The sequence below is a fragment of the Filicampus tigris genome, chromosome 18 (genome assembly GCF_054856515.1).
Source record: "Filicampus tigris isolate MCC_2025a chromosome 18, RoL_Ftig_1.0, whole genome shotgun sequence".
Taxonomy (NCBI): Eukaryota; Metazoa; Chordata; class Actinopteri; order Syngnathiformes; family Syngnathidae; genus Filicampus; species Filicampus tigris.
Window position 1 is genome coordinate 6,669,773 of NC_141234.1, and position 22,924 is coordinate 6,692,696.

The following is a 22,924-nucleotide window of genomic DNA, read 5'->3' on the forward strand; positions in this document are numbered from 1 at the left end:
GGCGTGCCATTCCGTCTGTCATGTGCTAAGACGGGCATGACAGTATGACTATTTGTTCTCCGCCAGTTGCAATGCAGCGACGTGATCTTGTGCTCTCCTGCCCTGCTGTTGCAATCCCAGCAGCAGAAGTCACATGAGAGGCAGCAGGAAACACTGCACGGATGCAACACGTAACCTCGCTGTGGTTTCTTATCCTGCTCTATATTCTCGGACCTCCAGCCACAAAAGATGGCACATGCATGGAAGTGAAGATGTTTGGGACCGTGGCATCTTGCAGTCATGTGCAGTTGTTTTATTCGCCATTAGAACTCTAGTCATACTTTACTAATTACATTCATTTGTGATTGCAAAGAAAAAGGGTCATTATGTCTCAATTAAATACAATTTCTTCCATTAAGAAGATAGCAGCTTTACCATTTAAAAAAATATTTGGTGAGTCATGATGTCGAAAATGCTAATACAATTCAGTCATGTGCTGGACAGCGATTCCCGCTGCGAATAGTGAAAATTGCACAAAAAAGGTTTGTGATTGCCTAGATGCCGCAAGCTGGTGGGTAAGCATCTTTTTCTATTAGACAAGGCTGAGTAAATAAAGCTTCTCCCCTCACTTCAACATAGTTCTTTGGCCTCAAAATGCCACAAAAGTGTTGTTTTATTAATATTAGACATGGCTTTGGCCTGAGCCAAAACAAAATAAAAAATAAAAAAGCAGTCAATAGGTGAGTTTTTCAGCAAATAACAGGATATGTTTCCAAAAAGTCAACAATTAGGTGAATTTGCCAATGTCAAACTGCGACTATGCGAGGATGTACTCCATCCATCAAAGCTTTGTCGTGGCCTTTCAAGCTTTGAGCTGTTTGTTCGTCAGCGCACAAGCAAAAATGTGGTGCAGATTTTGTTTTCCATGTTCGAGTTTAGCATATCAAAAGTACTTTATTTGAACCAAACTTTGGGTTCTTGTGAAGGAAGAATCTGTTTGAATTGTGTGCTTTGAAAACAATTCTTATTCATGGAAGGTTGTATGGGATTTTTGGTGCCATTGTGCCAAGAATGTGGTGTTTGTTTCCAGTGGGACTTGACAAGTTTTAACAAAACTGAAAATAGCAGGCCAACAGATGAGAAAGGACATGCTATATTTTGGTGGTCTCTATTTTTGTTTTTTTTTGTTCTTTCACTTTTACAGTACTTAATAGTTGCAGTGTACATCTGCAGTGGCACTGGTGGATCGGAACTAACTGCGCATCATCGGGCTTTGGTGGAGGTCTTCCTGTTTCATGACTTGACTTGTGGTAAACTCAACAGTGATGCATGTGAGTAAAAGATGTGGAAAGTTGCACACATTAAATGGACGAGCTCTGTTAGCTTTCGCTGGAAATAGCTCCTAGCAATGCACAGCATTAATCATCTGGAATCACTCTCTATCATCAGACCTTTCGTCTTTCGCGCAACGCAGCCTGCCTGGCAGGCTTGTCTGCTCCGTACTGTCCAAACCCGCACGAATTCGACTCACACGCATGCACATAACCGCCAGCGATGCAGACGGAGCAAAGTCCGTCACGGTTACCTTAGCAGTGATCCAGGAAGTGAGATGATCCGGTGAGTTAATGCAGATGGATGCGCTCCTGTGCAATGTTTATATCTCCGCTTGCACTGCTACTGCTGGTGCTGCTGCTGCTGCTGCTGTTGCCATGGTTATTCATCCAGACCCTGCGTGTACTGCAGTCCCCCCACTTTCCCTCTCTTGCGCGTGCTCTATCGCTCTTCATCAATCCGTGTCTCTCCCATCCACATGAGGAGGAGGAGGAGGAGGAGGAGGAGGAGAAGGAGGAGGAGGAGGAGGCTGCCAAATTCGGGCGTCTGCTGCTTAATCCGACTTTGTCCTCGCCCTCCACCATCCAGTCCACTTGCAGAAGCGAGCGTACGGCTGTGGTATTAATAGTAAAGCGTGCAGACACGGCGGCGTGTGTGCGCGTGTCCTGCTGCTGCACTCTCACATCGCGCGTCCAGCCAGCCAACCAGCCGACTGACATCAGAGCCAGCCCACTAAAAGCTGTAGTGAGCCCTCAAATGAGGAAGGAAGAAAAAGGGATGCATCATGCTCGCCGTGCAGTGATGCAACCTGTGAAAGAGCAACACCGTGTATGAGTTGCAGAAAGACAATGTTAACATCATTGGCAGCAATCATGATGAGAAATTAAAGCAATCAAAAGAGTAAATGTACACTGCTTGATCAGAAGTTACCCAAATTGGGTGAGCTATCTTACCTAGTGTTGGGTCCAAAAGGGTCACAGCCAATGCTGGGTTATTCATACCAAACATATTGGGTTGAAGATTGCTTTTCAGACCGCCACCCAATTTGTTGGGTCCAAAATAAGTTGCTCTCCACAACTACTAAGCAACTGCACACTATTATAAAAAAGAAAAAAAAGCTGGGTGAATGCCGAATTTCAACAAACACAAAATTTCAAATTGGGAAATTCAACTAAATATTTTAATTTTCACTGTTGTGAAAATTGTCTTTGCCGCATTTCGGAATAAAGTAATACCATTTTTTTTTAACTGTTGTTCTTGACTAAAAATACCACCATTTTAGTTCAAAAATGGACCAATCCAGTACTGGGGTAAATTTGACCCAACTTTTTGGGTTGTTTTTGCAGAAAACAACCAAAACAATTGGTAGTTTTGTACAAAACGGCACAATTCTTTTGGCTGAAGATGGATCAAATTGCAAGAAGGTGGGTCAAATTGACCCAAGTACAGTCCATTTTTGACCCAATATTGTGTTATTTTTAACCCGACTGTTTTTAGAGGCTAAAAACAGCTCTATAGTAGAACAAAAATGTCAAGTGAATACCTCAATGGCAGTGTCAATCAAATTAAACATTCATATCTTTGTAGGGACAGGATTTTCTTATGAAATTAAGCCCAGCATTATTCATACATATCTTCCCCTAGTCTGCATATGTTTTTGTCAGCAGCACAGATGTGAGCCTCCAGAAAGAACGTGTCAACGCACACACTGGTATCAAAAGATTAAATTTGAAGGGAAAGCATCATTGTAAACATACAAAAGATGTATTGGTCAATTATATTAAGCAGCGCGGGTGGCTGACGGTTCATTCGCCTGACTTCCGCGTAGGCAGGCAGCGTGAGCTGAATTTTCACATTGAGTGTAAAGGTGAAAGGTCGTCTGTCTCAAAATGTGCCCTGTGATTGACTGGCGACCAATCTAGGGTGTGGTTTTCCTTTCGGAATATAGGCTCCAGATTCACATGACCCTTTATGTCATAGATAAAATGATTGTGCTGCTTCTTTAAGGTCCGTGACGCACCAAGCGTTGTTAGCGCTCTCCTCCCATCTTAACCTTGCTCTTAAAAAGCCAAAGTAGCGTCGCTTTTCTCGTATGGCATTCTGCCATCTGCGCGGAGCACTCTTGATTAAGGATGGAGAGCTATCGATTTTGTTTTTCTTTTCCCAAATGTCTGCCGTACTATTAGGATGAAAAAGCCTGGCAGAATTTTCTAAGGGTTCAGGCCGCAAGGATGCCGACTTCCAGGCCATCCAAGACTAATAAAACAGGATAACGTCAGTGATTACTTTCAATGTCATTTTGTTAGAATCTACTTTTATGCAATATTTTTCGCCATGGCAAGGTGGTTGAGTTAGCACAACTGCCTCACAGTTCTAAGGTTGTGGATTTGAATCCATCCATTAACCCCGGCTTTCTCCTACATTCTAAAAATGTGATTTCTTCTGGGGAAAAATCATAGAATTTAACAATCAAAGCAACACCTCTAATGTGCATCTCAGAATCTTAGCATTGGTTATAGTTAACTTTTCTACACTTGTATCATAGTTATTGATCACCCTTGTTTCGCCTCGGAATCTGTCAAATTCCTTCTAAGCATATGTGGATATTCTGCAATGGTTTCAGCAAAGCTGTAAATGATTGACACCTTGCCGGCCACGCCTCTGTCTCTGACTTTTTGTTTATCTTCGGATTCTGTGATTTCATATGAATCGAATTAAAAGTACAAGATGGAGCATGAGAGGGATGATTTTTTTTTTTTCCTCACAAGCTGCCCATCCAACAAATACATTGTGAAATTCCATCAGAGCTTACTGACCTGGATGCAGTACGACTCGTAGACGTGACCATCCCACCTTCGGAGTTTACGTGTGCTCCAACTATTGTGACTTAGACATTTACAAGGAAGATCCAGCTAGAGTCCAGCTCAAGGGCGGAGCTGGTTACATCCACACGTCATCAGTGTGCTAGTCATGGGACCTGAAGAAAAAAAATCTTGTTGTTGTTTTTCTTACTGCAGTCTCTGTCTGTGTTTGCTCCAGCTCTCAATTATGTTAACTGGACACATAGTCTCATAGGGGTCAGCTGCTGTACCATGTTCGCTTTCAAACAAAAAGGCCTTGGTCTTTATATTATCCTCTGTTGAAGTGGTTCATGCATTTTTAAATCTGATGAGCTGTACCAAAAATCCTTTGTCTTTGATAAAGGCAATTTTAATTTGGGAGTGTTTTAGTTCGCATCGATCTAAAACTGCAAGACCAAGTGGTACGTTTTGGAATCCTGCCTGGTAAAATCTACTATCATTTTTCGAAAGATCAAAACAGTCTTTTCCTGTGAAGCAGGTGTTGCGAACCAAGAAATACATGCTTTTGATAAATGACATTTGGTATGTCCGCCGGCGTTACGCGTGCTAGACGTTCTCTCGTCTCTATTTAGGGTCTGTCGACAATGGAAGCTTTTTGCGGACGGTCAACCAAGAATGACAACCAGTCGGCGCTATCCTGTAATTGAGCTTATCAGAGCGTGTTTAGTTTGCAGCATGAACGCTATGTATTCGCACACATGCTGCATGCGTGGTTAATAACAAGGCGAGTTCACGTCAACACAACAGGGCGACATGCATTCCTCTGGCAGAGTGATGCCAACACGTGTTTATAAAATGCACGTATCATCACCGGCGCTCTGCTTCTTCACTATTACGAGGATAATTATTAAGAGAATTACACACAGGCCGCACATATCATTAGGGGGCACCCAAGAGGGGCAGAAAAAAAAAAAAAAAGAGAGAACTAGTATACACACATGAGCCCCGGGGCTTTAGCATCTTTTTAAGTGTTGGCAATAAAATGTTGACACCACCTCCCCAAGAACTCCTGGCCAATAGGAGGCCATTAAGCAAACTTTTATTTGGCCTCCAAAAATGCTTGAACATCCCCTGCATGGCCGCTCGCACTCACTCGTCAACATGCGCAGGTAGGACTGAGTGGTGGCGGATTCTAATTCTATTTCAGCTCCAGCATCCGTACTGCATCGCCAAGCCTCCGTCGCAGTGAAATATGGCCTTCTGCTCCTCTGCTTTGACGAGGTAAATAACTCACGTCAGGTCAATGTCGGGGCTCCTCATCACTCAGCTTTGTCGTGGCCTTTGACAATGAGGCACTCTGGAGGGTTATTACGAGTCTTTCTTTACGTTTTCGTCAATTAACTGGCAATGATGTGACGTGAAACTAAAATTCTTGAATTCCTAAAATTCTAAATCCATTTTGTTGTTTTTATTTTCCCTCTTGTAGTTCTGCAAAATTCATTCATTCATTTTTGGTCCTTGTCATAATGTTATATAGCCTCTGGGACTGCCCAGGCCATTAGTTTAATCACATGTAGGTTACATGGAGGGACTTTTAAGTAAGATATTCTGTTGTTTTACCTTATTTGGAAAGTTCTCTTACACATAGCTTAGCATCAAAGCAATACAGTTTGATGTCAGAGTGCACAGAAACATGCACTTCTATACTATAACCTTCTCTGGATCCTAATTAGTGGTTGTGGAGCCAGACTTGATTCTAACTCTTATTTATATTCTGCATGAATTGCACTGAAATAATGTGAAGAAGGGTATCCACACTTTATCAATACTGCGCCTTCCATTCAAATGCTAATCAGCAAACGAGATGACATTGAAGGTCTCCATCACTGCTATTGCAACGTGAATACAGTATTCACATCAACCCCCCCCCCCGCCCCCCGTCTCAAAATGTATGGACAGTTTTTTTGCATTTCTGAGATCACAAGGCTTGCTCAAGTTTGATTGATGATTTAATCAGAACTGCACATCTGAATCACATCATTATATTTTCTTGCAGGGAAAATCGGTGTCATGAGACATTCTGAATTATTCTAAAGGGTTAACGGCAGATTTATGCAGTGTATATTAAAGTTCTCATCGACATTGCAGAATTAATTTGTCTCGTGTCAATATGAATATGTCCCTTTTTTTTTTTTTAAGTTGTCACATTCCTTTTTTCAAGCATCAAATATCACACAAAGGACAATTAGGTGTCAAATGCGATGTGATAATGTGGGACGAAGGCTCATTATAACTCAAATGGTTTGAAGAAATCGCCTTCAACATTTTTTTATGCAAGAACTATTTCAAAAAGTGCTTATATGGAAAAGTGACGGATGTGCCGGTACCTTAGAGGTGGACTGAGGTTAAAAGAAGATGCCGTAGAGACCCTGAGGGGGTTGGAAGATCTCTTCGGAGGCTGACATCCGGCCCTGCAAAGACCTTGCTGCTGACAAGGCCATCAGTCACCTCTCTTGGCATTTCACTCACACATCCGTTCACACGTACCTGCAAGAGAGTTAACACCGAGATAGGTTAGGCCCTTGACGGCACCTCCGTAGCATCAGTCTCTCGGGTGGATAAGCGGCAACCTTTTATAAAGAGTAGAGCTGTATGTCTTTCTCTGAATAGATTTGGGAGTGGAAAGATGAGGCCAGAATAGAGGATAAATGTGCAGGGTATGTTTGTATTATTCATGTATATATTTAGAATTTGATATACAAAATTTCACTCAACGTAACGAGAAGGAATTGTGAACCTTTCTATCAGATGCAAATGACAATGTGTCAATCTGACGATCCCACCCTGCCCCAAGTATCGGTGACTGGTATCGACAGTCCTCTTTAAAAGACTGTAGCTCAATTGTGCTTGCAGTTTGCACTAATGAAGAGATTGTTTCCAATATTCAGTATCTTTTGTGCAGCTAAATCACGTGACCAAAACATGTATTCCTCTTGTAGAGGTGAAGCTAGCGTGCCCATCGACAGTATCGACATAAATTGTCTGGAGTGTATCTGCGCTGGTATGCAAACACGGTGTCCGATTACGCTCCTTATTCAGTTGCAAATAAAACATTTTTTTCTGTGCAGAAAGCAGCCACGTGCTGTGACGACATGGACAAACTCGCCTGTCTGCGTGGCCATCGTGGCCCTCCTGCTTGCTCCTGCGCTTGGACGTGAGTCACCGCACAATGCCACACACATTATTTGATTTACAAAGACAGGATTTGCTTTTACACTTATTGCATGCATTTCAATTAGATCACAAGGCCACAACTCAAGGTGAGATCTGGTCCATGACATCATTTTTTGTGGCCCACTAAAGCAAATAAAGTGTTAAAAATTATTGCTGTCTTTGGTGCCTAATAACATAGTCATATTAGAACTTTTTCGGAAAACAAGAAAAAAAAATGTTGTTATAGATTTGGTATGCTGTCAGGCTATCGTTATGTATAATAACAATGAAAATTATAGACTACAGTGTGTACATAATAAGATGAGGCGATTATACATTTTGGTGATTTTCACAGTCATGCGGCCCTCAGAGAGAAACCGTAAACGCCGTGGCCTGCCCAGCAAAAACTTGTTTGCCAAGACTGTGCAGGTGTACCTAATAAAGTGGCCGTCAATGTATCCGATTAATGTTGAATTCTGTACCATTGCCAGGTCAGCCTCTTTATCGTAAACCACCAAGCAAATGGCCCAAAATAGCATCCATGCCTTAATGTTCTGCGTCGTGCAGAGGATTAAATCAGATTAAACGTCCCCCTCTGACAGCCCCAACAATCCTATTGTCTGCACTTGTTTAGGGAAGCCGTAAATGTAAAATGACTGCAGTAAGCTGCAGATAAAGTAGGAGTGCCACTTTTTTTTTTTTGCATTTCAAAAAGTGCACGCGGGACGCCATGTGACATCTTCATTGTGGTCCATGGCGCGCTCATTAGACTAATGACTGGCTTTGCCCGTGTTAAGCCACGGCAGACAGTAACTTTAACAACTTGAGTGTGCGGTCAGATGAGTGTTTAGTAGCAATAAAAAAAAAAAAATGGCATTATAAATTCCGTCCCACCACTCGGTCTTATGTCTCAGCATTTATGTGGGCTCGGTGAAGGGCTTCCAGATGTGTCGCTAGCTGACTCAGGTTGTTGACTGGGGTGTCTCCAAATGGCTGCCACCAAAGGGAACATGGGAAATAGAAAAAATAATAATAAACTAAGCATTATGATGTTTGGAATACATTGCATTCATAGTCTCTAATTTGCCAAAGAACTGAAGGGTGCGCGGAACTGTAACTTTCCCAATTCACCCCCTGGCTAGAGTGACTTTGCTTAAATTGTGGTTTCATCCACTTACATCCGGAAGGCTTGTAAAGGCACATCATGTTGAACATATTGGGATGAAAGTGTCACGCAGCATTTCTATCATGTACTGTATAAAGTAAAGTATTTTTTGGATTACAAATCACTGCATATTTTGTATTGTTGCTTGGTCTTACTTTATCTTAGATACTGTGCAGAAATATGGGGAAATACCTACAATTCAATAATCAATCTTCAGAAAAAAGCAATTACAATCATTCATAAATTGGGTTATCTTGAACATACTAATATATACTGTTCTTGAAATCAAAAGTAATTAAATTCAATGATCTGGTAGATTACCAAACAGCCCAAATAATGTTCAGAGTATAACATAATTCCTTGCCAAAAAATATTCAAAAACATTTTCATAAACAACACAGTCTCTATAGCTTTAGGAGCAACGATCATAAATTTATTTTCCAAAATTCGGAACAACTATGAAAAGTTTTTGTGTTTCCATTACTGGTGTGAAATTATGGAATAAATTAAATTCAGAATTAAAAGAATGTTTAAATTTGAATCAGAAGAAATAAACAGACATTGTTTTTTTGAATTATGAGAAAAATTAACTGTGCAAGACGCTAATGAAGTAAGTTTTCTGTGTTTTGTTGTTGTTGACGGAAAATTTAAGTAAGCAAACTGTATTGTTGAAATAAGTGGTGGGATTAAATGAATTATGCTTCTTCCCACTAACTTTTGAACATGTTAATTCACTGTTGACTGTAAAACGTGATTTTGGTTTTGTTTTGCTGTTGAACAGCCTCGATGCTGTTTTTTTTCTTCTTCTTGAAGATGCCTTGTGTTGTCTACATCTACATGTTCAAATAAATTCATTCATTCATTCATCCATCCATCCATTATCCATACCGCTTATCCTCACAAGGGTCGCGGGGAGTGCTGGAGCCTATCCCAGCAGTCTTCGGGCAGTAGGCGTTGGACACCCTGAATCGGTTGCCAGCCAATCGAGGGCACACACAGACAAACAACCACATTCACAATCACACCTAGGGGCAATTTAGAGAGTCCAATTAACCTACCATGCATGTTTTTGGTATGTGGGAGGAAACCGGAGGACCCGGAGAAAACCCACGCAGGCACGGGGAGAAATGCAAACTCCACACAGTGAGGCCGGGGCCGGGATCAAACCCACGACCTCTGAACTGTGAGGCGGACGTGCTAACCAGTTAACCACTGTGCCGCCCTCATTCATTCATTCATTCATTCATTCAAAGGCAGACATATTTGACAAAGCTCTTATACTGAATCTCATTAGAGACACCAAATCAAATGGTGTATGACGGTATGTAAAGCACACATTATATAAATATAGCACAATAATGTTCACCAAAGTACTGTAAGTATAAAAAGAAGAAAAAGTACCTCACCTGGAAACGTAGCCTTCTGTTCACAAAAGGCTTGGGAAACAAAGTGTGCAAGTACTGAATACGATAAAAAGTGTTCTCACACGCTAAGGATGGACCATAATACTCTGTTGTAAACGTGTATGTGTTTACCCAACTCAAACTCATCGATGCTGTATCTTCTGTCCTGTCAGAATTGGACTTTAACCGACTGGATGGTGACACCGTCTGCCCACCCATGAGGAGCGGACAAGACGATCTTCCAGGTGAAAAACCCTTTCCTCAAATACTGTCTTCACTTTGTATATAATCTGTTTAAATAGTGCACTGAACACTCGTATACACGCAGTTCGGCATTTGCACATATATGTGCGTGTGTGGTATATATATATATATATATATATATATATATATATATATATATATATATATATATATATATATATATATATATATATATAATATATACAGACACACACATATATAGTCACTCTCCTGTGAAAAACACTTATGTTCATTTTTCTTATTTTTCTTATTTTTACGTGAATGGTATTTCCGTGTTACAGGAATCGCATTGACATGAAAATTTAAAAAAAGAAAATTGGATATAGGTGTTTTTCACAGGACAGTAACAATATATATAAACCCAGAGAGACTCTCCACGATGGAAGAAAGGCAGTAACCTCAATAATATCAAAAGGAGGCTTATCAAACTCCTGCGGACACAATTAGTATGATTATAAATGAGTCAAATAAAAGGTTCCGCTTGAGATTTAGTAAGTCATTACAATTATTCAAACTCAACCACACTGTAATAAGTCCGTCCTCAATGTTGTATTTGAAATCTGTCTACCCCCTTAATTGGTTGCCAGTCAATCACAATGCTTGTGAATAGAGTACTGTACATACTCGGCCATGTGAACCATGAGACTACCAGTGACAACTGAGATGAGTGATTCTTTCCCCCTTTGCGTCGTGATTGCTAACTCAATAAAGAAACATTCATATATCCTGATGAACTATTGCATATTGCTTCACAAAAATCTCAACAAATAATCTATGTTTCTGCTCAGGTTTTGATTTGATCACCCAATTCCAGTTGGATGTCATCCCCCTGAAAGGCGTGAGGAAGGTGGACGGTTCAACTCCCCTCCAGGTGGCCTACCGCCTCGACCGGGAGGCCAACTTCCAAATTCCAACCATGTGAGTACAATTTTTCAGTGTATGGTTTCAAAGAGCAGCTCAAGACAAGCACCATTGTCGCCGGGTGGGCTCCCGTTGCAGGTGTTGCATTATTACAGGTCGGCCACAGATGTTACTGCACGGTGAGGGACACATAATTGATAGTGAAAACGTGTCTGAACATATTTGGCATCTAGCGGCCCACAAAGGAATGTTTTATGATACATTTCAGTGGAGAAGTTGGAGAAAACAAGGAACGCTTCTTCCGGGAATTTGATTGGGATTTGAATGGGAATTTGTTGATTTCACACGAAAACTAGCACAAAAAAAAGAAAAAAAAAACCTAACAAAAAACATTTGAGTTTAACCTACTAATAATGCAGCTTTCGATCCAATCTTACTAAATGCCACAAGGATTTATCTTGTGCTGCGTGAGCTCTTTCAAGGCTATGAAACAAAAGCAAGATAAATAACGAGTGCTGACAACATCACTAGCTTCCTGTAAAAAAATTCACGAGTTCGTAATTAAAGGCTGGACTTGGCAATGAGTCCGGATTAGCTTGTTTTTTTTGTGGGGGGCTCTGTGGCTTCAAATCAGCTGTGGGCTCCAACTGAGACCCGCCAGAGTATCAGGATTAAAAAAAAAAAGAAAACGATTTAGTCAAGCAAGTGAATCTGAACTGCTGGCTAGCCAAAGAAAAAAAAGCTTTTATTCATAACCCTTAATTTCCTATAATTATAAGTTTGTATCTTGCTGCTACTCAATACTTAGACGCTTGGATCTTATTGGCTCATCAGGAACTAGTTTCTTGATAATAATGGATACATCAAAACAGCAAACTGTTGAGTCACTTTGTCAGTCTTGTCTTCACGCTTTAAATAGTGTGTAATGAATGCCTTCCAATTGGGTGATTATCCCTTCATATTAGACCTGAAGGTTTCGAGTTTTTACCGTAAGGCGCGATTTCATAGAAGTGAATTAAAGAGTTTGTCCAGGTAATGGCACTTTACATAATCAAAGCTGTCACCTTTCAGCTTCGGCTGCATCGACGCTGATCCTCTCGCAGGCCAGCTTGATCACAAGCTGTTACGTAACACCCCGGCTGCACTGCCACACTGAATGCTAATACATGTTTACTGCCTCTCCAGTCCAGCGGCTGCCACTTTAAAGTCAGTCCTCGCCAAGGTGTTTTCAACTGCACATCTCCTTTCCTTCCATCTGCAGGGCAAAAGCGGCACATGCTTGAAACAATCTAACCTCAGGCTAACGCTAGAAAGAGCTCCATTTGTTTTATTGGGTAACAGGAAACTTATTTTATTGCTTCACCTTTGTTGTTTACAAGACGATAAAAAAAAAAAAAAAAAAAGTGGGCTGCAGCGCCCATCTATGAATTCACCACCTACCGTGAATCTGGCTCATTAAAAAACACGCTGAGCAGAGGCTGGCCTAAGTGAAAGATTGAATTACACCCACCGAGGCAGCATATTCCACAGTGCCTGAATAATGATATAGTAACATGCGGTGTCTCTATCAGCTGGTGAATCTAATTTAGGTATTTTGATGCCAGGTGTGATATTTGAGATTATACATTCATTTTGACATTACTTTGAATAGGGATGAATGATTTTGAAAAATAATCTAATTGCGATGTTGTTTTTCTCTATGGTTAGATTTTTCTCCTCGTCCCATGCATTTTTTTAACAAACACAAGCAATAAATTAATCTCGATTAAAATATCAGGTTTATTATACATGCAGGTTTTAGTATTAGATTAGTCTTATGCTAAAATAAAGGTAAACAAGTCACCGTGAATTAAAATGAAAGACAGTCTATCTAGATGATGTTAGAAAAATACATATATACATTCATACTTATTAAATAAAATAACCAAATTAGCCGACCGACCGACCAAATAACGATTTTTTTTTTTCAAATTGCAGCCATTGCGCTTTTTGAATTCAATTAAAACTGAAATTTTAAAAAACGTTTCGAAAATAATTATTTTCACTTTACAGGGACTATAGTCATGTTTAATATTGCGGTTTGCATTGGTGCAACCTCCAGCCCATTTCACACTGCCTATTAAGAACATACATTTTTCACCCGGGTCACTGCTCTGTGTGAACAGGACACAAATATTTTCTGGTTTGTCATAATACCAGAAAAGATATTGCCACATTTAACTTAACCGTCTGACTGTGGTAAGGTGCGTCACTTTTTGAACTCAAGCATAGACGAGTGAAACATTCTCTTGCATTTTGACTTACTTGTCCATTCAATACTACATCAATTCTGCTAATTCACATCCCATTTTCCAATCACGGACCTAGGCTGAACTTTCCTCGTGGTTTCCCCGATGAGTATTCCTTCATGGTGACATTCCGCATGATCAAGAACACAGTGAGCAAGGTGTGGAATGTCTGGCAAATAGTCGACGAGGACGGCCGCAAACAGGCCGGGATGAGGCTTAACGGAGACCAGCAGGCCCTGGAATACTTCCTGACGAGCCCAGACGGCAACCTGCAGACCGTCACCTTCCCTGGCCTGTCTGTGCTCTTCAACACCAAGTGGCACAAGGTGATGATCGGCGTTGAGCGCGACCAGGTTACGCTCTACGTGGACTGCCAACCCGTGGACCACAAGCCCATCAAGGGCAAAGGGCCCATTAACACTGAGGGAGACACTCTTATAGGCAGGCTTGATGCTGATCCTGAGGCGTCCGTGGTGGTAAGCAAGATTACCTTTTTGAAATGACATTTTCTGAACCCTATGTCCGTCCAATCCAAGAAAGAATTGCAGAGTAAATTAATCCCAATAACCTATAGAGGGCACTGCACCAAATCTACGTCAGGCTTACAGTTTTTTTCTAATTGTCTGAATAAAGTGGAACTTCTATATCTCTCTTTGAGGTAGTAAAAGACTTCTGTCAATCAGCAAAGCACAGATTCATATATTATTCACTAAGGAATGGAAAGGAAAATATTGTAGATAACTCCTTGTTCTGCTCATTGATTCATATCCAAATATGTCATTTCATCAAATGAAATTGCTGCCTAAGAAACTGGGCTTGCCACACACCGAGCAACACAGCCGAATGCGACTGAAATGGACCACTGAGAAATATATTCCAGTTGACAACACACACCAAGTGGCTGAGCACCGCACACCTACCGATGCACTACAACAGAAAAACTGCATCCCTGTATCTGGTTTTGAGGTGCCATAAACAAAACACTGCGCAGTATTATTTTGTATTGAACTGGAAAAAACATGGCGTGATTGTCAAGGAAAAGGCAGATCGCCACAAAGTGTTCTCTCAGGCAACAGAAAAAAAGAGTGCGGATATTATTGCAATGATCTACTCATTCGCTGATTGCACCTGTACATTTTGGTGACAGAGATTCTAATGTTTTGTTTCAGTTTGAGCTCCAGTGGATGCTGATCCACTGCGACCCAAAGAGAGCCCAGCGAGAAAGCTGCAACGAGCTGCCTGCCACCGAGGTACGTGGGATTCAGATGTGTTAAGCATCTGCTGCGGTTTGTGGTTTTCGGCAAAGCGGGCGGCCCTATTGCATGCTGGGAGGAAACAAGGCAGAGATGCTGAGATGGAACTGTACAAGTGTAACCAAGACGCTGATGGAACAAGGTGGGGTAAACGGAGCCTGAATACAAAGTTGGCTTACAAGAAACTTGTAATGTTATGAAATCTTAACTGCTTAGGTGGGAAAAATGACATTAAAGTCAGCCTGCATGCCGTTGGTTAATTCCACAAAGCAGTGGTTACTGTTTAAATTGACTTCAGCCCAAAATGGTGTGTGCCACAGCATTTCTTGGAAAACAGCAACCACACTACTGCCATATGCCACTCATTAAAAATGGTCAAATTCTTGTTTTATCTTTGGTTTAAGTAAGGTGAACGGTTTGTTTGTTGTACAGTTGCATTTAAACAATGACCTTGTAAAAAAATAAAATAAATAAATAAATAAAGGACAGCGAGCGATCACATTGAAAAACATTATGCGCATATCCTCCTGGATCTTATCCAAATCTGTCATTTGAATATCTTAGTTGCCTTAGAGGTGAGTTTAAAATTTGTCGCTGCAGTAAACAGACAAATGCAAGCACTTAAATTGTACCATTTTCAGCATTTAAACAGAATTAAAAAAAATAGAGAAAGTTGTTCAATTTTGTAAAACAAAAAATAGACTAAACAGTGCACATGTGATTATGTTACAAACCTTAATTATTACTCAATATGCGCTTGAATCCTTTACAATTATGGAAACATTTAATGTTTTAAACAGCATGTCTGCCACTCAAATATGCTGTGAATGAAATATAGACGATAACATTTCGTCCAAGCATGCATGTTAGCGTATGGGATAGCAATTTATTTCATTAGCATGCTTGTTACACCAACAATTTGGTCGCCATTAAACAAAATGTGCGCCTCAGAAAAGTATTTTGAGGGGTGTGATGAACGTGACACTGTAACTGCATTAATGTTTGCATCTATATAAAGTGTTCATTCATATGCATTTGCCTGATGAAACGGTTTACCAGGGGAATGTTTGTACGGTGGGCTTTGTATTGAAATAAAAGCATGATAACTCACTGCAATGATTCTTAGCAGAGGCGCTTCTCTGGCTCTTATGGTGACGAGGGGGGTGTCTACTTTCACTAACTCTGCTATTTTTTCTGATTTCTCTGGCTCCTTCAGATGTTTGCCAATGCTGAGGTATTTATCTATCTACTCTAGTTACTTTGTTTTGCTTAAACTTTGTTTCAATGCTTAGGATGCTTGACCGCCTCATTGCTTTGTTACAAATCTAATTCAGGATGGTGGCTTGATGGTTGAGGACAACAGTTATTGTACATTTACACACAATAGCCTATTAGCGATACATATTTCAGAAGTCATGATTTATAATTTATATTAGAGCACATTAGAAATGTATTTAGTCATTACGTAACATAACCATAATCCATTTTTTATAACTGACTGACCATTTCCTGTCACAGCCGGACAGATCAGTCCCAGGTCCTCCTGGAGCCATCGGCCCTGAGGGTCCTCGTGGGCCTGCAGGGGAAGATGGCAGAGATGGACGAGATGTAAGAATGCAATAAAAAAATTCTGTCCTACATGTAAAGTCTTTAGCAATTTTTTATTGAATGTTTGAACTTGTCACCAGGGTCTTCCGGGGTCTCCTGGCAGCCCGGGTGTGGCTGTAAGTATAAAACAAATAAACTGCCCCTCTGAAAATAGGACCATTCTTCCTCCATGGCTTTACTCTTTTGTCGCGACTTTAAATCAAGGTAAAGTGACGCGCACCCACAAACGTAAACCTTGGTCCGTTGATGGCCTCCAAACAGTCAGCCTTTGAAGGCTAAGCAGAGCAGTCTAACCATCAATTCTGCAGCCCATCCAAGCATAGAAGTGAAGTGATGGCAGGCTGATAATCGAGGGCCTCTGAACATGATCTAATACATGTATTTCTTTTTGTACGAGACAAATGAGAATGCATGCCTGAATCTTTTTGGAAACTGCAGCACTGGTTCAAGATAAGTGATGCACTGATTGGACTGTCCTATTCTTTGTTTGGGAAATAAAAAGGATCATTTGTCATCATTATGATAGATGTGTCTTGCATCACTGTCTAAATAACCCTTTGAAAGAGCAAAACATGGCACCAGATCGCAATTCCCAGGCTATAATTCCCTTCATTCATCCACTAAGACATGACTCAAGAGTTAAGAGTTGCCTGATCAACGCATAATCAATCCACCGAGTCCATCACCATCGCCACATCAGGCTTGCATTTGCATCAACATCCTAAAGACCACAAACATGAAGTTGAATTAGCTGAAGCAAAAGGTTAGCTCATCGGTCGACAACTCTAGTCCCATCCAGCTTTAAACAAGCCCAGAAACAAGGATTAATGCTCTCTGTCGCTACCTTTGCACAGTTGACCAACTATGTGGCGAGGAAGATAAAGCGCACCCATTTGCGTTGTGTGTGCTTGGCAGGGCAGCAAAGGCGAGCAGGGGGAAATTGGCCTTCCTGGGCAGCGAGGCTTACCTGGTCTTCCAGGACCTACTGTAAGAAACACCCTCTTTTACTATCTGGTCTTTTTGATAACTACCAAATTGCCATACTCATCTCTGTTTGTTCACTACAGGGTTCTCCTGGCCCAATGGGTCCCAGAGGGCTAGTGGGCGAGAGAGTAAGGAACCATTATAACAAATCTTTATAATATCCCAGCAATAAGATGGAGGATTAACCTTGGAACTTTCCTGCCTATCCCAACTCATTAGGGTCTTCCTGGTTTCCCCGGGCCTGCAGGTCCTGCTGTGAGTGAACACCATTCTTTTAACAACCAATGGAAGGTCTAAGTCAAGGGTCACCAACTCTGGTCCTGGAGGGCCCCTCTTCTGCATGTTTTAGATGTCTCCCTCCTCCAGATCCTGATCATTTGAATCAGGTGTCTTATCATTTGAATCAGGTGTCTAGGAGGAGGGAGACATCTAAAGCATGCAGGAGAGGGGCCTTCCAGGACCAGAGTTGGTGACCCCTGGTCTAAGTCATCAATCATTAAGTAATCAAATATCTTCTATACTGTTTTGTCATTACAGGGTCCAGCAAGTGAAGGACCTGCCGTATGTGTTAACAGCTAACCAGCTTCCTAATATGGTCTTGCGGAGTGAAGGTCCTGCTGTAAGTGACTGTGTGTCTTTTTCCGACAGGGACCACCAGGAAAACCGGGAATCCCAGGAGATGAAGGAAATATCGGGCCTGAGGTCAGAGTCAGGGAATGAACCATCCATTTGACATAAGAATAAATGTTATTCTCAGGAGTCTAAGCATCATGCTTATTCTGTGAAGCAACAACATGCGATACTTGAGATTCTCTACTGTCAAACTACCAGTCAAATGTTTGGACACAGTTTTAGATCAATAGCAGTAGGAAGTCTGTTCCTAACTCTAGTATTTTTAATCACTCTATCGGTCATGTAGTTTAAGTATGAAAGGTTTTGATGACATGTCTTGCAGGGTGCACCAGGTCCCAAAGGGGATAATGGAAAACCAGGAGCTCCAGGGCTTCCGGGACCTCCTGGTCCAGCGGTAAGAAAAGCCTGATTGAAGTTATTTGTTGTTGTTGGTTTCCTGGGTGTTAAATTTGGATTCAAACATACTCATAGCTGATTGGTCATTGTGCTTCTGCCATGCATCCATTGGTCTATGTCAATTTTTGGTCTATGTCAATTTTATTCACACACAAATGTTTTTCTTCTTGAGATCTAAGTTCTTCACTTGGTGATACCTCCCACTGGGAACCTCTGTTACGGTGTTTGATCTGTGTAAACATTTAGCCTCTTTGGATGTTTTAGATATGATTCTGCTATGTTATAGGGGCCGCCTGGTGCCAGTGGTGAGGGAAGTGGGGAATCTGTGAGTGTCTTTCTGTCTTTCACTCTGTCATCATGTTTCTTGGATGCATGGCTACCAAATTGTCAGAGAATGTCTCGTGATTGACATGACAAGCCGCTGAGTTTTAGTTCTTTTTTTCCCTGTATGTCTGGAATATATTTGTAGTGCCCTGCAGCCTGCCCTGCTGGACCACAGGGCCTGGCTGGGCTGCCAGGCATGAAGGTGAGAAATGCTAATCAGGGTTCATGTAAAATGCTATCAATAACCCATTTTAAATCCAAATAGCTAAATACGATAATCATTGATCACTAATAATTGAATTGTTGCCTTCAGGGACACAAGGGTATGCCTGGTGAAAATGGCAAAGATGGTATACCTGGAGAAAAGGTATGCAGTTTGACTGATACCATAAAGAACATTGACCGTAAACCGTTAACTGTGAAATTATGTCTTCGTTCTTTCCATAGGGAGACACTGGTCCTGAAGGTCGTCAAGGAACACCGGGTCGCATGGGAGATGACGTAAGACTGTCAACCTGTATCCATTGTCACAATATTGGTAAAAAATGTTAAATTTTTTTCTATATAATGTGATACCTGTGTCTCAGGGTCAAAGAGGACCAATTGGATTACCTGGTACAAGTGGAGAAAAAGGAGACAGAGTAAGTTCAATTTAGGTCTGATCACATTCAATTATCCATTGGATTCAGGATAAAGATTTGCGTCTTAATAAATGCTGCTTCTCTTACAGGGTCCTCCGGGTTTCAACGGCATGCCTGGACCTACCGGCCCACCTGGAGCTCCTGTAAGCAAACTTGTTTTGCATTTACTCCAATAGGGATCTCTGGAAAGTGTTAACAAGTGCGTGTCTGCCCTCAGGGTGTGGAGGGATTGCGTGGACGTCAAGGTTTGGAGGGACCCAAGGGTGATGAAGTGAGAACTCCATTTGAACATGCTGGATAATATCATTTAAAAGGCCATTTCCCATTTGTAATTAATGATTGGCCTGGGTTGATCAGGGAGGAATCGGACCTCAAGGAGAGCAGGGTAGTCAAGGAGAAAAGGGAGATGTTGTAAGTTGGATTGATTGTTTTTTAAATATGTATGCATTTTCTGCATTTTTAACAAAGCACCCACAAGTGTTTTTTTTTGTTTCACTGCGGTGCATTGGGGTATGACAGGGAGCACCAGGCAAAGATGGGCTTGATGGAATTCCTGGAGTTGATGGTGCCAAGGTGATTTCTCAGCTAAAGATAAATAAATACATTTTAAAATGTATTAAGTTTTTTTTGCGTGTATCTAAACTGCCAATGTACCCAACAGGGAGAGCCTGGCCCAGCCGGAACTGTTGGTGTGAGGGGGGTTGTGGGTATTCCTGTAAGTGCCCTTATAATGTGTTGCTTTGATAACCATTCCTGATTAAAATGCTGATTCTGCTTTTTTCGATCTCACCTATGTTGATTGCTACATATCAACCCACTCTTTGACAGCACAACACACTAACACATAGACGTAAACAGGTACTACAAGTACTGATTCGTACGCTTCACTTAGCTTCACAGAGCTCAGCACCTACTCCGGTAGTTCACATCACACATCTCTGATGCGTTGCATTTGCGGTTCAAGCAACATGCACAGTTCGAGCTTCAGGTACATACACATTAGAAAACATTATGCTAAATACAATGTCAGATTTGTTCCAAACAAAAAACACCTGGGGTGAAAGGATACTTCATTAGGGGAAGTGTTATGGAAAGTGAAGATTTGCATTGTCATGTATGAATACAGGTCTATGACAAGTCTTTCTCAGTAGTTTCTTCAAGAAGTTTCTCCATGGTGGCACAGAATCTAAGAATGGAAACATATTATTTTGGCCTAACAGATTTTAAGGGTATTTTCTTGTTTTTTTTCTTTTCAGGGACTTCCTGGCAAGCAGGGAGTCATTGGACCTACTGGTGAAAAGGTATATTTTTATTTTAATCTTATGTCTAATGTTGAATCATTAAATTATGTGTCAGAAAAAAAGCATTTAGAGCTGTACACATTATCTTTAGGGTGACACCGGTGCTCAGGGAGCCATCGGGCCAATTGGACTTCCAGGCAAAACTGTGAGCTTCATGAATTTAAATAGCCATTTAATGCTTGCTTTACATGTATTTTTTTAAATTTATTTATCTATTTATGTACAGGGTGAGGCCGGAAAGCCTGGAGAAGATGGAAAACCAGGAGATAAAGGGTCAACTGTGTGTGGATATTTAATTACCATTTATGTGTCAATATTATATATTTTTTGTAGTATTAATTGAATATGTGATACGTTTTCAGGGCGAATCAGGGAAACAAGGGCCAGTGGGGCCAACAGGTCCTCCTGGCATTGAGGTAACACCTTTTTACTATCATTGGGGCTGTGCCAGGGTGACATTCCAATTAAGACTTAACAGATTGGTTCAAAATGGTGTTAAATTGATCCTCACAGGGTGAAAAGGGAGAAAAAGGTGACATGGGGGAAAAAGGAATGAAAGGTCACACTGGACACAAGGGGGATCAGGTTAGACAACATTCTTCTTCCTAAAATGTCACTAAGCTAACATAAGTCAAAGGACCACATATTTATTAATTTTCTGGTTTATAGGGGCCGATTGGACTGGAGGGACCAAAAGGAAGTTTGGTATGTCTACTGCTCTCGGAACAGATCCTTATTCTAATTTAATGACTATAACATATCCTTCCAATGTTCTTTCGTGATTAGGGAGATACAGGTGTTCCTGGAGATCCTGGAGTCAAGGGAGATCAGGTATGTTCTGTATTGTAATACTACATTTGACTTAATATTAGCTTGAATGAAACACTAGACCTACATTTTCTCTTTTTTCATTTCTATCAGGGCCCACCTGGTATTCCTGGAATTCAAGGAGAGGTATAAATATTATTTCAATACTTATAACAAACCAACGGGAGCAAAATACCAAAATAAAAATAAAAATGTGATCAACATACCTGCATTTAGGTTGGAAATCTAGTTGTTGGTAGTGTCAGAATGGACTGGCATTGATTTACACTGTCCTATTCAGCATGGAGCAAAGGGTGTCAGAGGAGCAACTGGAGCAGAAGGCAGACCAGGTCAGCCTGGCCACGAGGGCTTGGCTGGTCCAATGGGAGCCCGAGGACTCGAGGGAGAGCCAGGATTACCTGGGGCACCGGGTCCCAGAGGTCTGCCTGTAAGTATTGTACCTGCTGACCCTGCCAGAAGTTGCTCTCGCATACAAAATGTACAAATATACATTTATGAACTCACAGGGCCCAAGAGTTAGTGATGACAAGCTTCGGGATATATGTTCGGCTGTTGTTGAAGGTAGTTTGTGCACTTCAACTTGAACTAGTGGGACAGATTTACTCGTTCCATCTCTTGCCTATACAGAACAATTAGCAGAATTCATGAAAGATTTCCTGAAGAGGCCTGCCACCCTGGGTGCCCCTGGTCTCCCAGGACTAGCGGGACCGCCTGGCCCTGCTGGAGCTAACGGAGCGCCAGGACCACCGGGAGCTCAAGGGCCGATGGGTGTCAAAGGCCACCCAGGCTACTTTGGGATCCCAGGTGCACCAGGCAAGAAAGGTCAGTATGATATAAATAAACACTGACATAACCCAAATATGCTGGTCAGAATGAAGACTTGAGTAGGATCTGGGCTCGCTATCAACTGGCGCCTTTCTGTAGGTGATCCTGGAGCTAAGGGAGATAAAGGAGATAAGGGTGAAGATGGTGTTGGAATCAAAGGAAGCGCTGGACTACCAGGTGCACAAGGTAAAACAACAGTTAACATGTTAAGATGCAAAGCAAGCTACTCAAATATACATAGACACAAAATCAACAATTACCACTCTAGTTTTGTGCCCTTGATTGAGTTACCATGCTAATGCTAGTGTCTGGTTTAGCTACTTTTATCCCTTACTTGCACGGTTACAAAGTTAGAGCAAATAAAGATAACAATTTGTTTCAACACTACCTTAGGTGTCCCAGGTGCTCCTGGCATCGGCAAAGATGGCAGAAATGGAGAACGTGGTGAACAAGGAAGCCCCGGTGTCCCGGGCGCAGCCGGTCCAAAGGGTCCTCCTGGTCCACCAGGTCTTTGTGACCCATCAACCTGTATAAACCGAAATCCAACACCTCTCTTTATGTACAGCGGGAAGAAGTCTGCTGCTTACAAAAAAAAGTGAGACATCAGCTCATTTGGCACACCAGATCTTCAACCTTCAAGTGACGCCATTTCTAGGCTGGTCCACAAGTCCAGTTTTGATCTTCAGGAGTCGACAGTGGAACTGCGGATGCTAGCGACACAAAGGGAAACAAGACAAGGCACAACTGTAGAAATTGTATAGACATTTGGACTTGTGTGCAACTTTAATGGGAGCGTATCTGAAGGTGTGCACTAAAGAGATGCTC

At 41.5% G+C, this 22,924-nt stretch overlaps 2 protein-coding genes across 2 annotated transcripts in view; one reads left to right on the forward strand and one right to left on the reverse strand.

Annotated features, from left to right (window-relative positions):
* Positions 1–4,270, reverse strand: part of fam135b (family with sequence similarity 135 member B) — a 28,585-nt gene extending 24,315 nt beyond the window's left edge. Inside the window, exons 1-3 of the mRNA XM_086014383.1 lie at positions 4,128–4,270; positions 2,265–2,406; positions 1,565–2,119 (exon numbers count right to left, since the gene is read on the reverse strand). The gene's annotated coding sequence lies outside the window, so the exon portion shown is untranslated. The remainder of the gene's footprint in view (positions 1–1,564; positions 2,120–2,264; positions 2,407–4,127) is intronic.
* Positions 538–22,698, forward strand: col9a1c (collagen, type IX, alpha 1c). Its single transcript, XM_086015186.1, has 37 exons — positions 538–550; positions 10,067–10,138; positions 10,946–11,075; positions 13,386–13,782; positions 14,476–14,556; positions 15,776–15,793; positions 16,078–16,167; positions 16,248–16,283; positions 17,083–17,154; positions 17,235–17,279; positions 17,371–17,406; positions 17,689–17,712; positions 17,800–17,853; positions 18,107–18,178; positions 18,467–18,505; positions 18,650–18,706; positions 18,818–18,871; positions 18,952–19,005; positions 19,092–19,145; positions 19,235–19,288; positions 19,363–19,416; positions 19,503–19,556; positions 19,665–19,718; positions 19,807–19,860; positions 20,402–20,446; positions 20,538–20,591; positions 20,673–20,726; positions 20,809–20,862; positions 20,960–21,031; positions 21,116–21,151; positions 21,233–21,277; positions 21,368–21,400; positions 21,555–21,701; positions 21,781–21,835; positions 21,902–22,096; positions 22,199–22,285; positions 22,493–22,698. Exons 1-37 carry the CDS (start codon positions 538–540, stop codon positions 22,696–22,698), a joined length of 2,751 nt encoding a protein of 916 aa, XP_085871312.1.
* The last annotated feature ends 226 nt before the right edge of the window (positions 22,699–22,924 follow it).

What these genes read in the sequence shown, in the direction of transcription:
- col9a1c (XM_086015186.1), top strand. An exon ending in GTGAGGGAAGTGGGGAATCT is followed by an intron (nt 18,506 to 18,649) that starts GTGAGTGTCTTT and finishes ATATATTTGTAG; the next exon opens with TGCCCTGCAGCCTGCCCTGC. An exon ending in AGGGACCAAAAGGAAGTTTG is followed by an intron (nt 21,152 to 21,232) that starts GTATGTCTACTG and finishes TTTCGTGATTAG; the next exon opens with GGAGATACAGGTGTTCCTGG.